The sequence below is a fragment of the Astatotilapia calliptera genome, chromosome 6 (genome assembly GCF_900246225.1).
Source record: "Astatotilapia calliptera chromosome 6, fAstCal1.2, whole genome shotgun sequence".
Taxonomy (NCBI): domain Eukaryota; kingdom Metazoa; phylum Chordata; class Actinopteri; order Cichliformes; family Cichlidae; genus Astatotilapia; species Astatotilapia calliptera.
Window position 1 is genome coordinate 14,750,140 of NC_039307.1, and position 17,369 is coordinate 14,767,508.

General features: G+C 38.7%; 1 protein-coding gene across 7 annotated transcripts in view; it reads left to right on the forward strand.

Annotated features, from left to right (window-relative positions):
• The window catches only part of LOC113023972 (myosin-10-like), a 67,219-nt gene that overhangs the window by 18,049 nt on the left and 31,801 nt on the right, over window positions 1-17,369 (forward strand). For 2 of the 7 annotated variants that reach the window (XM_026170480.1, XM_026170484.1), the window contains exons 4-13: window positions 5,865-5,892; window positions 8,829-8,931; window positions 9,692-9,721; window positions 9,919-9,933; window positions 11,303-11,320; window positions 13,831-13,923; window positions 14,491-14,554; window positions 14,840-14,938; window positions 15,178-15,321; window positions 16,076-16,171. In XM_026170480.1, coding sequence (XP_026026265.1) covers window positions 5,865-5,892; window positions 8,829-8,931; window positions 9,692-9,721; window positions 9,919-9,933; window positions 11,303-11,320; window positions 13,831-13,923; window positions 14,491-14,554; window positions 14,840-14,938; window positions 15,178-15,321; window positions 16,076-16,171 — 690 coding nt within the window. The remainder of the gene's footprint in view (window positions 1-5,864; window positions 5,893-8,828; window positions 8,932-9,691; window positions 9,722-9,918; window positions 9,934-11,302; window positions 11,321-13,830; window positions 13,924-14,490; window positions 14,555-14,839; window positions 14,939-15,177; window positions 15,322-16,075; window positions 16,172-17,369) is intronic. The other 5 variants (XM_026170481.1, XM_026170485.1, XM_026170483.1 and 2 more) reach the window with 3 other exon arrangements.

Consider the following 17,369-nt stretch of genomic DNA (forward strand, 5'->3'; position numbering starts at 1 on the left):
CCATCGACATCTTGGTGTTTTATAAATGGATGTGATGAATGAGGAACAGAGGTGACTGAAACCACATGCTCAACTTTCTAGTCACAAGTCACAACCTATCTTCTGTAGCGCTTCACTGTGATGACAACCTGTAATTCGGTAACTCAAATGTATAATTAATGTGTTTAAACCTCGGTTTTTAATATTTACTTATACTGAAGATATAAGGTACATGATAGTCAGAGCTAATTTACTGAAATTTGTTTTTACTGATAGATAATGTCTACTTATCTACTCTGTTAACCTAATATATCATAACATTATAGCTTCCTTTTTCTTCACAGACAGTATAGAGACATTAAGCATGCACTTCCTCCTGCTAATGAGACAGCTTTTAGGTTTGCCTTTATTACCTTGACCATTCAGCTAATGGGTTTCCCTCCTTATACCACTGTGATTTTGTCCCACTGTGACACTTCAGTAATGGCTTGATTCCGTTTGCAGCCCTGGTCTCAGAAGTGAGTTTATTGCCGCTCCTAAATACAGGCATTAGTCCTCGGTGATGGTCGCTGGCCCAGGCCCAGCATGCCACAGCATCACAATGAGCTCACTGTCGGGAGCTAAGATCACCTCCCGTTCTTCCCGTCTCTCACTACAGAGTGAAACGCCACATGCAGAGTTTCTGTTTTTGTGTCAGTGCTACAAGACATCGCCAGATTTTTCACTGTCAACAGTTTGTAACAGAATCAATGCCGACCTTTGCAGGCGTCTAATTGTATCATCGTCAGTGTAGTTTATTGTGCTTACGTAATATCTTAAAATCTTTGGATTGAAAACACTCTGGCTTTTCTTTTTTTGTAATCTGATCATTTTCCCCTCCATAATTCTAAATCAAGCATTCAGAATTATTTTCAAACTCCTTTACTTAAGCTAATAATATTATATGTCCTGCGGGAAATCTCCACTGCCTTTCATCAGCATGGAGTCATGTGAAGTTGGCAAGGGCATCAGTAATCATGCGAAACCCACAAAACAGTTCTTATGACCAATAAGTAATGTCACCAAAATAACAGCCGCTGGTAGGGGAGGTCTCATCTGAACAGACACAAGTCCATACCGAGGCCTTCCCAAAGCAGCTGAGAGATGTAAGCACTCCAGGGTGTGCTGGGTCTGCCCTGGGGCCTCTTCATGGGAGGACATGGCTGAAACAACTCAACTGTGGAGCCTTTTGATGTGGAGAAGTAGGGAGTCTAATCTGACTCCCTACTGGATGATTGAACTTATTCTGTCACTAAGGGAGAGCCTAGACACCCTTTGGAAGAAGCTAATTTCTTCTATTTGTATCCATCGTCTTATTGTTTGGTCACTACTCAGGACAAGTGAGAGTAGGGTTCGACCAGTAAATTGAGCTTTCATGCTCAACACTCTTTTTTACCACAACATGCTGATACAATGTCTGCATGACTGCAGATGCAGCACAAATCCATCTGTCAGCCTCATGCTCCACTCTTCCTTCACTTGTAAACAGGATCCAGAGATACTTTATTCTCCACTAGTTGCCATAGAGCAAGAAGCAAGGAACACAATGGACAGGTCAGTAGTGTGTTGTTGGGCTAAAACAAAAAGACAAACCACCATTTACACCTCTGATTAACCTAACCCCACTAATTGTATGTTCTTTGGACTGTGGGGAGAAGCCAGAGTACCTGGAGAGAACCCAGGCACCTGCAAATTCCACACTGAAAATCTGCTGCCAGATGATGGATTTGAACCCAAAGCCTTCTTGCTGTAAGGCAACAGTGCTAACCGCCATGCCACTGTTATATTTATAAAATTAGATTGCTTACATTTTTGATGTATTTCAGCTCTCCATATGTCTCTGGCAGTAATCAGCAGTTCACAGTCTGAGAAGGTTTGCAGATCACAGCCCAGCTGTTAACTCAATGAATGTAAGCAGGCAGCCTCACGGTGGATCATATCTTTCCTCTGTGTCTGCAGCCAGTCTGATAAAGGAGACACCCCTGCTTTCTGGGGGTGTTCTCTTTGTGTCTAGGTCAGATAGGGATGTGAATGTAAAGAGAGATGTGTGATAAAGGTAGGCACTAACGAGGGATTGTATCATTGCAGTTAACTTGAACACATGAGAGATCCAAAAGGATCAGTGTAGCTTTAGTCCATGTGCACATGGCCTGTTATCCTTGTTGGAGTCTATTACTGCAGGAAGTTTCTGGTCAAAGCCAGGAAACCCAGGTTGTCCTTGATGAGCCATCCAGCTGTGTCCTCAGTCAGATAACCTTCCACCATTGTACCCCAAAGGAACGCAGTCAGCACTTTAGGAAACCTTCACCTCTGGCACAACAGTCCAGCCCAGGACACAACATGGACAAAACGAGTCGGGATATTAACTTTCATGGATAGTGTAAATTAGAGTTCTAGAAGTCTTAAGCCAAAGAAAAGCATCTACAGTTCCATAATTGTGTCCCTGGATTTGGGTATACTTTTCACCTTTTTTATAATTAACTCCCCAGCCCTGGAAGGCTGATGAGGTGTTATCGTCAGCTCACCAAGCGGGCAAGCAGCGTGGACACCCAGTTTGTGAATACGATAGGTCAAGAACAAAGCGAGTTTAAAATTGATACCAAAGGTGCATCTATTAAAAATCTTTTACAAGATTGAGTGTCGGTGGCTTTGACTTTAAGGTCAGACGTCGAGTTTTCTGAACATTTTTTGAATGGCAAACCTTGAACAAAATGATGTAGGAGTTTCAAAATAATAATAATACGTGTATCTGTCTTGTAATCTCGGACAAGACAGATACACAAGGTCAAGGTCAGAGGTCAAATTTTCTGAAAATCTTGTAAATGCGATAACTTGACAACAAGGCAACGTAGGATTTTGAAATTGATACCATAGATGTATCTACTAGGAGACTAGGGTTAACACTGGCTACCACCATTATTTATTTATGTTAATATTCTCAAAGGTTATGTACAAAATATGCAATAAAGAGCAGAGAGCCATCATATGAACCATGTGTTAATAAATTAGGCCATCATAGTGGACTGTTAAGTAAAAAATGTGCTCATTGTTGTTGCCCTCGTGTATATATGAGAGCAACACATCTCGGTCTTTTGCCATCACAAAGCATTTGTTTCCACCCACAAGGGGAGTGTGGGTGGGAGGACTGTAACATATGACTGCTGTCCTGTACACGGATGTCCACTAAAAGTCATTAGTAGGCAAAGAATTAAAGTGAACAGTCTATCTTTAAAATTTCTAAATGCTTTGTTGGAGCATGGATAGTACATTTAAAAAATGTCAAAAAGTAACACGAATCAGTGTTTTCATCTAGTTTCACAGACAGTGTTGCTAAAATAACAAATTTAGAGAGTGGGATCTATGGTGTAAATTATTCTTAGTGCATGTAGTTTCCATTTTAAAGTCATTACTGCTGATGTGCTTTGTGGTAGGGTGTGGTTTTGGTTGATTGCACAATTTCTACTTGCGTGAGCGGTCTTGCTGGCCTATGTACACAATGGACAAGCTGTAGACACTTGTCTGTGACTAGGTCGATATCCACAGGCATCTCTAAAGTATGCATAAAGATTTCCAGATGGCACGTCAAATTTCTTCAACAGTTGGAAAAGAAGGACAAAGGAAAAAACTTCTAATTTGTCTTTTGCTTTTTAAGGGGTGTAAATTGTTTCTCTTAGCAGCAACTCCTGTCCTTATGAAAATGCTACAAAAAGAACAAAAGGTTATGATTGACGTCACATTTCTCTTTTGCAGTGTTGGATTTTTCCAAACATTGGTATTGGTTTTAGTATTCAGTGTATTCATGTACGAGAAATTATACTTTAATATTGTGTTTTCCTGCAATGTGCTTAGAGCAGTCACATTATGCTGCTGAATTATTTCAGAGAAAACCTTTCTTCGGATAAGCCAGGGCCAGTTCATTCAGTTAGCTGTGGTTTAACTAAAAAAAAGATTAGTCTTTCCCTGAGTTATTGATGGCTTTCTTCACCCAGCTCAATCTCCTAATGGATCAGCTGCCAATCATCAGTCAGTGTTAAGTCCTTCATTTAACAAACGTGCAGACTTTGCACTTCAGTCACAGAATTAACGACCTCAGAGATTGGACCCTTTAATGAACAAGTTATTGCTCATCAAGAGATAGAAGAACGTACCTTAGTGAGAATGAAAGAAGATAGAACAGTCTTCTTCAAACTTTCAAACCAATCAGCTGATAATGTTTTTTCTGCGCATGTTTAATAAGGTGAGATGTAGTTTGTGGCCTTATAGTTTGGTACCATGTTGTGATTACATCATTAAAACTTCTGGATTATTCTCTTGTTACATAACTTGGATTAGTCTCATTTTGTTGGGATAAGCATTCCAAGCAAAAATATTCAAAGAGTGCTCCGAAAGCCCAAATGACTGGATAGTTATGTTAGAGTTATGATGTGTGAGCATTATCTGGTGCAGTTATTGGCAATGGCAAACAGTTCGTAGGTGCATTTCAAATATAATAACACATTAAGCACTACCAGGTGCTAGGAGAAAGACCAAGGGAAGACAGTAATGGCCTTGGTGCTGGCCCCAGCATTAGCCTTATGACATATGGGTCATCTGCTTGCCTCAGGGAGCTAAACCAGAATTTCGAAATCAAATTTTTAATTGTAAATTAAAATTAGAGATAGTGTTTGTCAAATTAAATTTGTTCCAATATAATACATCTGTTTGCCAAGGTTAATAAATAATCTTTATCCTGCTATTTTCTTCATTTTTGCATAACAACCTTTGGTGATTGTGATGTCAGTGACGCAGATTTTCTGGGTTTTAGTTTAAGTTATGCAGAAACAACACACCATGTCTGAGTCTAGTGACTCAAATCTAAGCCTTGGACTTTAAGCTAATCAGACAACAGTGTAACTGGAGAGGAGACTGTTTCCCTAAGGAGGCACTGATGGGAGGACAAAGTAGTATTTTCCCATGACATCATTATCATCATTAATTTCTCTTCTTTTGCCTGAAGCTGTCTCACTCAGAGCTCATGAGACGCTATAAACTCGCACAACCCCGAAGGTGTCATTTTATTTTACTGCCACACGACCGCAAAGTACAGACTGACCTCAGCACCATGCAAATTAATGCAAGCACATTAATTGAAGCTTAGGTTTGGACTTTTCAGGTTTTCTTAATGTGATTCAAATCCAGCTGCAAGTTTAGCCACATTCATCTGCAAAATGTCAGTGATCTTATTGGTGTAGATTAGAAATGAGCTGCATCGGTCTGACTTTGTGTAATGGGGCTTTATGCAGTCAGTCCCAACAGGCCCTGCTTTTTCTGGTCACTTTGCTCATAAATAGCACCTTAATTGAGATTTGAGTATAAATATGACAAGTAGTTTTTCTAACCATATACACTATTTCATTATAATATGGTTTGTCTGAACGTCTTTATAACCTGTGGTTACTGGGACACAGTTGAAAAGGAGACATTTAAACTCAGTGAGGGTTGCCTGGTTGAAATGTCAGTTTCAGCTCTTGTGTTAGACTTGTGATTTTTATGATTTTCAGCTGGCACAGTTTTATAAAATAACGCAGTTACAAGTTTGCTGTTGGGTTCACCTGGTAGGTAGTCTGCTTCCAACTCCCTAAAATTTCACATTCATCTATTTTTATTGTTTAAATGTGGTCAACAGACAGTTTGTGAGGACTTTGAATTTTGGAAACTCATGTCTGTCTCAGAGTGAAATATATTGTATATTTAATGATAATAATAATAAATACTATGCAATAAATGATTTCATGATATTTTCATAATATTTTACCTAGCATTCATTTATGTGTCATGTCCCCCTTTTTCCCCCTTTGTCTCCACAGATCGAGAGGACCAGTCCATTCTCTGCACGTGAGTAAACAGACCATTTAAGACCATTTGGCTGGTCTTATTTCAACACGACACATTCTTCTGCAAGGCAAACTGAACCACCTGGACTAAATTAATGTCTCCTTTCCATTAGGAGACATGGAAACTGTCTTGCAGTGTATTTCTCTGTTGCTTCTTTTGCCTGAATTAAATGAAACGGACAATAATGCATTTACTTGCAATTACATGAGTTGAAAAGGGCAGTAAAAGTGAGTGAGTTGCTTCAGGGTCTGGACACTTTTTACGTTTCTCACAAGAAGCAATAGCCTGCTCAGTGTCACTGAGAAGCTTGCTTTAAAAGAAGTGTGGGTCTGAGAAATGCCTGACATTTCTGCTTCACAGTCCTCTGGCGTCATTTCACTGACAAGTGCCTGCTGATGACAGGAATGAAGCCAAAGAAAATGCCAGAGAAGGTATCAAGATATAAGCCACGCAACAAGGGTTTACAAAACTGAACTGAACTAAAAGAACTGTAATTTACAAAGGCTCTCTGCAACCTTAATTCCAATACAGTATCAACAAATTACACACCTCGCATGGTTTGGTGTCATAATTGTTCATTCAGCTGCTGCGCAACTTACTATTTTCTACATTTTGCGTTAGTGAAGAGAGCAATTCTATAAAAGATAAGCCAAGTCTGAAGTTGCCACCCTGTCAATCAGTTCATTTTTTATGTACAATAATTTTACTTTTGCTCTTTACTTTATAAGATAAAGAATCGAAAGTAATGCAGGGAATAACTGTGTGATCCACAGACTATAAACGGGCAACAGTGTGGAGAAAAAAGCTTCCTCTTAACAGAAGGAAACATCTGGCTGTACTGGGATTATGGAGGGCAACCGTCTGCTGCCAAAGAATAACCTGAAACAACGATATAGTCGGTGTTATATCAGCACATTCCTGAAAATAATCATCCATCTAACTGACTCCCCTCAATGAAGTCAAAGACAGTTGATCTACCTCAAGTTTTAATGAAAGGCATTTTGTATATTTGTGCAATTCAACAATGATTTTTATTTTTTGGAGTTTGCTTGGAGACAGACATTAAAATGTGCCGCAAATTGTGGACAGTGGTAAAGGTTTTGACACTTGTATGCATAATAAAAAACATGAAAATCTCATAAGCTACTGTTAGGTCAGCAGTGGGGGTTTTTTATTGTGGAGGAGCTGAGAAATATCACACCCAGCGGTCCAAGGCCAACAACAAGCACACTGACGCAATCTCCCCACGATTACTGTCTGTTCACAGTACCTAACAAGACTGACAAGACTTACCCACTGCTCTCTCCCCATCTCCCAGCCACATCGCGCTCGCCATGTCTGAAAGGAAAACTATAGTTTTGTGCATACTTGGTTTTTGCAGATTTGCACTTACTGTAAAACCTCAGGTATGCTCTAAATCTAAACTGCTCCCCAAAGTTTTTGCAGCAGCTTTTTTTCTTTCTTTTTTTCCCCTCGTTCCATGGTAGCTGTGTGATAGAGCAGTGAAAGGCCTGCCAGCAACCACAGCTGCTGAAGTGGACTGATGCTTAAAAATATAGTTTAAAGATAAACAGGAGTACTTATGTAGCAGTGTTTAGTTTAGTCCGAGATTATATTTGTGCTGTTGTAGTGAAAAAGAGTTCTTGTCTAACCTATTAACCACGAACACTCAGCTGTGCACAAAACGGTCTAAAGTGCACAATTTTTATTTTTGTAGCACTTATCAAAAGTTTTACAAACACACAATATCCAGACAAAACTAATTAAAACAATTTTTAAAAAAAAGAATAGAAACCAAAATTTCAAACTGTTAGCATAAATTCTAAAAGTATTGAGCAATCATCTATTTTCTGCTTCTTATCTGGATTGTGAGAGCAGGAGAGATGCCCAGTCCTCCCTCCCCCAGCCACCTCCTCCAGTTCCTCTGGTGTGTCTCTCCTCCCAGTTAGACATGCCTGACACACCTCACCTAGGAGGCACCCAGAAGGCATCTTAATCAAATACTTGAACCACCTCAAATGGCTCCTTTTGATGTGGAGCACTCTTATCCCCTCCCAACTGACCGAGTTCCTCACCCAATCTCTAAGACAGAGCCCAGACAGGAAGCTCATTTTTTATTCTTTTGGTGATTACCTAGAGCTCCTGGGTATAGATAAGGCCGTGCACATAGATTAAACAGTAAAATGGCATCTTCGCATTAACACTCAGGTCGGCTTTGGCATCACTGCTGTTGCTAACCCAAACTGTTGCTGCTCCAATTATGTGCAAAAAGCAGATGATGTTATGAAAATACAAACAGAATCTGTAGCAGCTCTAGCGGAGTCCAGCACCCAACCCAACAAGTCAGATATATCGCTGGTAATGTGAACCAAGCTCTCGCTATGATTGCAGAAGGGACCGAATGGTTTGAGGGCCTGAAACATGATACCGAAGCGCGCCACACAGACACCCTGAGGAATGTGGTCAAATGCCTTGTCCAGATCCACTGACCCTTAAATACAACAATATTAACAATTCCCATGTCAATTTACATTTCAGTGAGTTCATGGAGAGTTCATGGTAGACTAAGTATTAACCCTCTGAGGTCTAAATCTTCAGTGACCCTGATAAGTGCCCCTAACCCTAACGCTAACCCTATGCAAGTAAAATATGTATTTTAAGTTATTTAAAAAGAAAGAAAGCATGTGGCCTTGACCCGATTTTAGGTAGCAAAAGATCTATAAGAAAGCCTACAATGCAAAAGTACATCTAACAGTTATTTAAAAGAAGAAGCAGACAAAGCAAGCCAGAGTTCAGCTGTCTTGCTTTGTTTGTCCTCACAAAGCAAACATTTGGTTGCCTTTTGTCTTTTATAATCATCAAATGACCGCACCGTGACAGTTTTAGTTTTTCTGGTTACTCTTTTATTTGTATCGTCTTGTTGCTTTGCTTTGCAGAGGTGAGTCGGGAGCCGGTAAGACAGAAAACACAAAAAAGGTCATTCAGTACCTGGCACATGTTGCCTCCTCGCACAAAGGAAGAAAAGATCACAACATTCCCGTGAGTATTAACAAGTCTCACCAATTTTGTAATTCTTCTCATGCTTCTTTTTAGTCCTTAATTAAATGAAATACAACTTTAAATCAGGGGTATCAAACTCATCTCAAAAAGTTATTCTCTTTTTTATTGGGCAAATGACAAACTGAGTTCACATTTTTACACCCAAATTTGAGCCGGCACACTAGACCTCTCTGAGAGCTTGCACAAACAGGTGGATTAACATAACAGATGATTTTGGTTGTTACCAGTAGTGTTCATTTAGAGAAGCTGTGGCATAAACCTTACATCAGTAATTTGTTAACCACTGAAGATTATACAGATGGCAGTTGGAAGGTGCAAAAATTTCACATGTAGTTTTGCAACTTTTTTGCAACTTTTTTGGTTCAAGCAACTTATTAAGATCCAGAAATGCTTTTAGGTTTTGACACATTTTTTCTCCTGGAATCGCAGCAAAAGTCCTTTAGTGCAGTTTTCATATAAAGCCATCTAGTGTGCCGAATGGATCACATTGGTGCATGTTTGAAACCCCTTTTTTAGATTCTGCTCATAAAGTGGATTTTGATTTTTTTTTTTTAAATTAACCTACAAGGGGGAGGGAGGGGTCATTCCACTGCTATCCTACTAATACAGTGCTAGAAAAATGCTGTGATTGAGGTAAAGATGTTTTTTAAAAAGTGGGGTTGTTGTTGAGGTGCTTGTGATTGTAAAGCTTTTGTGCACACAGTCTAACAGTTTACATTTGTTTATCTGTAACAAACAGCCAGAATCACCCAAACCAGTGAAACTACAGGCAAGTTTTTATGCTTTCTTACACTCCATGTTCACATGCATGCCACACTAACCTTTAAGACAGTATTCACTAATCGAATAAAATATCTGAGTTCATCCAATGGTGTCAGCGATTTTTACTTTTCACACTTATGTAAGCTGCCTGGTGTTAACACTGAAGATATCTTATTTAGCAGATATTTTGTCTCTCTCTGTCAGGCACAAAATGCAGTTGTAAGTAAACTTTAAAAGTGGCATGATCATTCAGACTTCTTTAAATGTGTTTGTTTGGTTTTTTTGTGCTTTGTTTTACTGTGATTGACACTGGTTGAAACATTGTCACGTGTATGTGGTGTTTATTTGTTGTTGTAGCCAAATAATAAGCCTTGAATGTCATCTTGTCATATTTAAACATTGTATTTCAGTTGTATTCATATGTTTACATAGTTAAAAAATATATGTCTGTGTCTGCTTTTTTAAGAAAGAGCTGGAGACCTTCCTCATTTTTAAAGGATGTCACCATAAGAGCTTATGATTAGCACATTTACCAAAATTACTTGATTCTCTGACCTGGTCATCATGACCCAGACAGCCTGCAGATTGTTCATGTCCTCGTGTCTTTTGTGACTTTGTTCCAAAATACCAGACGTTCAGGTCACAGCTGCGTCATTCCATGTAAAATTAACCAGGAAAAATGTTCTCATCTGAGCCGCTCAGAATCAGCTGATTTACTTAGTTATTGTGTGCTGTGTGTGTATTGTGTATTTATCCCAGCACTTTTTAGCTCTCCTAAATTTATGGGTAAAGGAGATGACGTTTTCAGGGCTAATAAAAGAACAAAAAACATAGTTAAGGTAAATTAAACTGAACCCACATCAATTTTACCACCACACCAAGTGGGACAGTCGAAAGCTTAAGTGTTTTTGTTTTGTTCAGCACGATTTCATCTACAGCCAAATCTGCACCAGTTTAATATCTTTGACATGGAGCAACAGAAACGAGCTCTGGTTCTTTTATTTGCTTTTCTTATATTCAGTGTAGAGAAGATCATTAAGTGCATTTTGGGTAAACTTTCAGAATATGTTATAAACAGGTTATAACTTATAAACACGAGCCTCCTTTTTTATCTACATTTTGATACCAAGTTTGTCTTCTTCCTTCGTTGTCAAAACGATTTTCTAATATAGTCAAATGTAACATTCGCAATTGTGGAGCCTTCAGTGTGTTTTTTAAAAATCTTTTAAATACGACTCACTGGATTCATATAAATATCATATACTAAATATAATACTTGGCTAAAACTCAGACACTACTCCTAGGATAAAGGTACATTTGTGAATGGCTTCTTGCTATCATAATACAGTAATCAGCTGGTTCTGAGGGGGTCAGATGGTCATAAATTTACTTAAATTAAATCTTTTGAACATCAGCAGTACTCTGGGTCTCGAGAGCCAGGATAAGCTATCATGATCTGTGCTGCAGCTTTCATCCATAGACTGCAGTAGGTTGTGCATAGATGTGCCTATAACATTAATAAAATGTGTTATTTTTTTTTTAAATAAATATCATTAATATAACTACTGAATTTCCCCATATCCTACAGAGTGGACCCCTGTTTTATGTGAGTAGTATGTAGTTTCTCACCTATTTTACCTCACTTACAAAATAAAAGGGGTGCTTTTCCCACTCTGTTTCCACTGGCTAGATAAACCCACTACTAACTAAATATTCCCTGAGGCTGTGCAGTAGATGCTTTCCATTAAACCTTCACTGAGCTGCTATATTTGGATACTTTTAACCTTCGCATTGCATGAGCTCAACTGTTTTGTTCTTACTAATTTAGCAGCTTCTGCTTATTGTAACACACATGCAACATTTACAGTGCTGACACTGTGAGGACATTTGAAGTGGTTCACTGGCTTTCAAGTCATCTCGTCTTATCACTGAACTAGCGGCTAGCACAGAACCTCTTCTGACCTCTTTTCAGCCTAAGAATCTGGTCCAAATAAGTTCCCCACATGTACGGTGTTCTCGTTGTTGGTGAGAACAGGAACTTGCAATATTTGTCTGGCCCTGTGACCTCCAAAGCAGATGCTGAGCTGTGGAAACATAGCCACAACTGGCCTCTGCCCCAGAAGATTTACTGGGACAGTTGCGACTGATCCTTTCTGAGTCCACTAAATCTCCAAAGTACTGAGCCAAAGCACACACAGTGAACTTTTTTTATTTTTAAAAAAGATCTCTTATTTTTTGAGTGCTGGCTGATTATGGGTGACTCATTTTATCAAAATTATGCAGTAAATGGTCATTTAAAGTGGAGGAGCCAGCTCCGTTGGCTGTCAGATATCACATGTGCTCACTTTACAACAGGAATGTGGGTCAGCTCATAATGCTGCTGCTGGACCCCCACTGATGTTTGTAATCTGCTCTTTGTTTGTGTGTGCAGACCACACAGATGTAAAGGCTGCCAGTGAACAATTTTAACTACCAAGTTGCACCACACGCTTGTGTTTATATAGAAACAAAGGCTTTCGGTTTGAACCCTGTGCCGTCTGTGGGCTGCAACGCAGCTGATGGACAGAGACCAGGTTTATCCAGTTCAGCCCTGCTTCATTCCAGCTGCTCAAAAACTCAATTAAAAGCAGCACATTTAACTCTTAGGCCAAAGATCACATTACATGTCTCACATTCTGAGCGCAGTGCTGATTCCTCAATTCTCTTCAGTGGAAAATGGCCTCAGACACACTCAAACCTTCAGCGCACGCAGCTATTTCTGTCGTAATGGGAAAATATTCCTCTGAGCCACAAGAAGAGAAATAACGTTGCAGAAGAAACTGTCTTTGGCTCCTTTAGACACGACAAAGCCAACAATATGGTTTGGATGGAAACACAGTGGAAACACCTGTCTAAACATCTGCATAAGTCACTTATTTATTTATTCAGCTTCCTGAAGTGTCCAGCTTGACAAAAAAGAAGCAAACCGTGTCTGCTGTGTGTTGTGGACACATTCTTCCTGATTTGATAAAATGGCTTTCTGGCTTTCGTCAAAGCAAAAAGATAAAACGTCTCTTTCGAAAGCTACAGACACATCAGTCATCTTCAGTTCCATTATTTGAAGTTCAAACTTACTTTTTATCTGCCTAAGGCTGTGCAAAAAGTCCAAAAGCCTGAGTGTGACCTCATAACAAAGTGGTTAGGCTGCATACCACATGTCAGCAGAGACTCTGTTGTTTGTTTTAAACTATTAAAGGTTTTAAATGCGACAAAATAAAAGGACTTTAAAGGTGGAAGTATTTGAAAGTAGCTTCATTAAGACTGTATTATTTAAATCATTGTTTAATCTATAAAATATCACAGCTGATGTTTAAGCTGGTGCTTTCATCCAGAACTTCAAAAATGTGCATTTATAGAGTAATAAACCAGAAAAACAGTTTAATTAGAACTTTTTAACCAATCAAAGAATATTTAATCTAAAACATTAGAGCTGGTTTATTGACTGAGAACTGGTATGAAAGCTGTTTTTGCCATAAAATTACTAAATGGAAAAAGTGATTTAGACTTTCTGTCACGTATGATTTTATGTTTTCATGTGGTGGTCACATTGTGTCTTTGTGATAAATAGGGATGAAATGTGACCTAAATTCACCTGCAGTTTGAAACTTTTGGAAACTTGTATGGCTCCGTGTCACCGGGCTCATTTAGTGCGGACAACAAAATAAATACAATTAAAAAACCTTTTAATTCAAAATGATAACAATTTTTTTACTTGATTCACTTTAATTTTCTTTCATTTCTTTTATTTTTAACCCACCACTACATTACTTTTATTCTTTTTAAAGTCTAAGAGGCAAAGAAATTACAAATTACCAGACACACGAATAATCATCTGTAGACATGTTTCTTTTGTCCAACCGTGACACTTGTCATCTTTTCTGTGGCTTTTGTTTGTTCAGTTTAACTCTATGGCGGTAACGTGACGTTTTTCTGTATAAACCAAGTCTTCGGACATCTTCTGCCTTTGTCTGCATGTCTATGTTTGACTTTTCATCGTCAGTGGAAAACTTCTCATAAGTTTATACGTTTTGTGTGTTGACCTTGATGTGGTGACAAAAGATTCCTTTTTTATGATAGGGTGAACTGGAACGGCAGCTTTTACAAGCCAATCCCATCCTTGAATCTTTTGGGAATGCAAAGACTGTGAAGAACGACAACTCGTCACGTTTTGTAAGTACAGAAAAATGATCAGCTAAACTGATTTTTTTCCGCCTCAGGACCACTTTTACTGATCCTGCGTTGGCACCTAGATGAGTTTTAGCAAATGTGTTTATGTCTTGTAACGGTAATTTACAAGACAAGGCCATTTATCTGGATACTGTTGCCTGCTAATCGTTTAGGAGACCTTTGTTATACCGGACCTGCTGGGACTTAAGGCAGCTCTTATTCAGTTATAGACAAAAAGGATCAGTTGTCTCATGTGTTTCTATAGCAGATTATTTTCTCAAATTGTTTTTTTTTCTATAATTAAAATATAATTATATATTATTAGAGAAATATCAATGACGGCCTGCATTGCTTTCTACTGGATAAAATGTAATAATCAGCCTCTCAGTCTAAGCATTACTCATGCTTTTGAAGGATTCACGCTGAGTCCTGGTACATTATTCTGCTACCATCAGTGCAGATTCTCACAGCCTCACTGTGCGTTATAAAAGAGCCATTATGTAATCGATTGAATGCCACTCGTGTTGTTTTGTGCACTTCCTGAAAGTTATCTTGTATTAATCTCGACAGGGGAAATTCATCCGGATCAACTTCGATGTCACTGGATACATCGTTGGGGCCAACATTGAAACCTGTATCCTGTTTTAAAACAGAAGTATTCATGTAATGGGGAATTTTAAATTCAGTTTTTTTGGAAGCAAGAATACTTTTGTTCTGTGATCTCAGCCTGGACCATAGAAAAAGAACTGTATAAAATGTTTAACTTTTTCATGTGCTATACATATTCATTTAGTTTAGCATGTGTTTATTTATCTCAGCGACTCCTTTTGTCAACCTTGGACACCAGATAATCCCAAAGCCTGATATGTGGCATGCTGACCCACCAAACAGATCTGGTTTTCTTGACTTTCTGTGCCAGACTTACTGGAAAAATCCAGAGCTATTCGTCAAGCCAAAGATGAGCGTACCTTCCACGTTTTTTATCAGCTGCTGGCTGGAGCCGGGGAGCACCTCAAATGTGAGCAGTCCGAGTTTCAATAACTCTAAACCATGGCTTGTTTTTGGATTGTATTTTTGTGTAACACAACCATAGTTTATGCTATTTTACAGTACATACAGCATTAAAATTAGACACCTTATTACGCCTTATTGTTCCTAATGTTATCAGTAGCTCTGTCATGGCCTAATTTTGTGTGAAGTCCATGTGAATCATTTTGGGGGTAAAATTTGTTTTGTTTTCCTGTCTTGTGACCACAGCGGACCTGCTTTTGGAAGGATTCAACAACTACCGCTTCCTGTCCAATGGTAACATCCCAATCCCAGGCCAGCAGGACAAAGACAACTTCCATGAGACCATGGAGGCCATGCACATCATGAGCTTTGGCCATGAGGAGATTCTGGGTATATTTTTAATAACCCAATAAAATAAACATGCATTAAAACTCTCAAACTAGTTAGTTTGCCTTTGCTTGATTGGTAAAGCGATAATTTGGTTCAAGGTTTAAGTTACAGTGAAACCGCAGCTCTCTTCAGTTCTGCGACGTGAGGGTTCAGCAAATTAAAACAGTTAAAACCTGGGTTACTGCAGATTAAGCTGCACATGATTTTCCCCTCTCTTAGAAATAATCAGGAAAGAAAACATATTTTGGCCTAGAACCACTGGAAATGTTCATGTTTGCTAACATAATAAACATGTGGCTCCTTCTGTGGTATTGTACTTTTAGCTAATGGAAAAACCTTTTATTGGATTAAATGACGTATTCCTTCACATCAAATAAAAACTGACTTTAAGGTTAGTATTAATGTAATAATTCTATATAAAAAAGACAAATAAGGTATTTTTATGTTAAAAAATATTCATGCTGTATATTATAACAGATACTGTATTTAACTCAAATTTGGACAGCACAATAAATTGATGAAAGTAAGTTGCCTGGTATAACAGTGAAGTGTTGGATGTGTTCAGCCTGTATTCCACTGTTTAGGAATAACAGTCATTTTTCTGCTGTTTGGGTGTTATTCATTACTAGTTTTGTAAGTTATCTGAGTCTTCTTGCCCTTTTTTTTTTTTTGTTAACTTTCTAAATATAGTTAATGAAGTAAAATGATGTCATACTCAAGTAATTTTGTTTTCTCTGGATTCTGATATTTGTAGCCATGTTGAAAGTGGTGTCCTCAGTCCTTCAGTTTGGCAACATCGTCTTTAAGAAGGAGAGGAACAGTGACCAAGCTTCTATGCCTGATAATACCGGTAAGTATCCCAGAATTGTGTACACACACACACACACACACACACACACACACACACACACACACACACACACACACACACATCTGCTCTATAACCTCAGGGGTCAGGTCACCCTCCTCCTCCTGCTGCTTTTCCTCTTCTCATATATATTTCAGCTCTTCTCCTTCACTGTGCACCTCCCTCACGCTGTGCCCCTCATCCACAGCTCAGAGGGGCCTGTGATTTATGTCTGTTCGCTCCCTGCGCCTTGTCAGCTTGCCATTAAACCACATCATTGAGAGGATTTACTCCTGAAGGAAATGGGGCACAGCCTTCCAGTTCCTCCACATGTGGCACTGCATATTTGGCACTTAACAGAGCGATACGGGGGGAGAGGATGAGTCTGATGCCAATGATCCAACTCAGTTAGATATTTCCAAATTCAACAGCAGAAATCAGGACTGAAGCAGATGGTTTTTTTTGTTGTGTTTTTTTAAATAGTCAGTTTTGGCTATCTAGAACGGATTCTGCTTTTTCTAATTTTCCACAAGCTCCAGCCACAGAAAATATAACACTGTTCCAGAAACATTTCTCATGAAAACTGTAGTAAATCTTAATATTAGTCATTAAAAGAAAACAGCAAAGCTCACCTATGTTTTTTCACAGATTATATATTCTGTTTATATATCAGTTAGATGATCTAATACTCAGACAGTGCTGCTAAAGTAGTTTTGGGGAAAAACCGTGTCTCATTCGAGTAACTCTTGAAAACCAAACTTTTTTTCCTCTATGCATTTAATAATTTCTGCTTCATGTTTGATTTCTATTAGGTACGAGCCACAGTTACACAAATTAAAATACTGTGGGAAATATAGGTTGTGTATGAAAGCCTTGCGTTGGGAATTGTGGCTGCCGACTTCATGAGAAAGAGAGCGGGGAGCATATTTGGGTGAATGGATGAATGAAGTACTCTGTTATGAACTAATGCTCTCAAGCTTGGTGAGCAAGTTGCATCCACTCAGGTGGTGCCTGCTAATTAGTAAGTAAGTAATTAGCAAATAACATAAAAAAGCAGTGCTACAGTGTCACATACTATTATAGATAGCCGCACAGCTAGCTAGATTACTTTTCATCTAATTCGAGAAAAAGGCTGTAAAAGTAACTGACACCACAAACACACAGGTTCAGCTGGTGACACAGCTTAGCAGAGTCACTCACA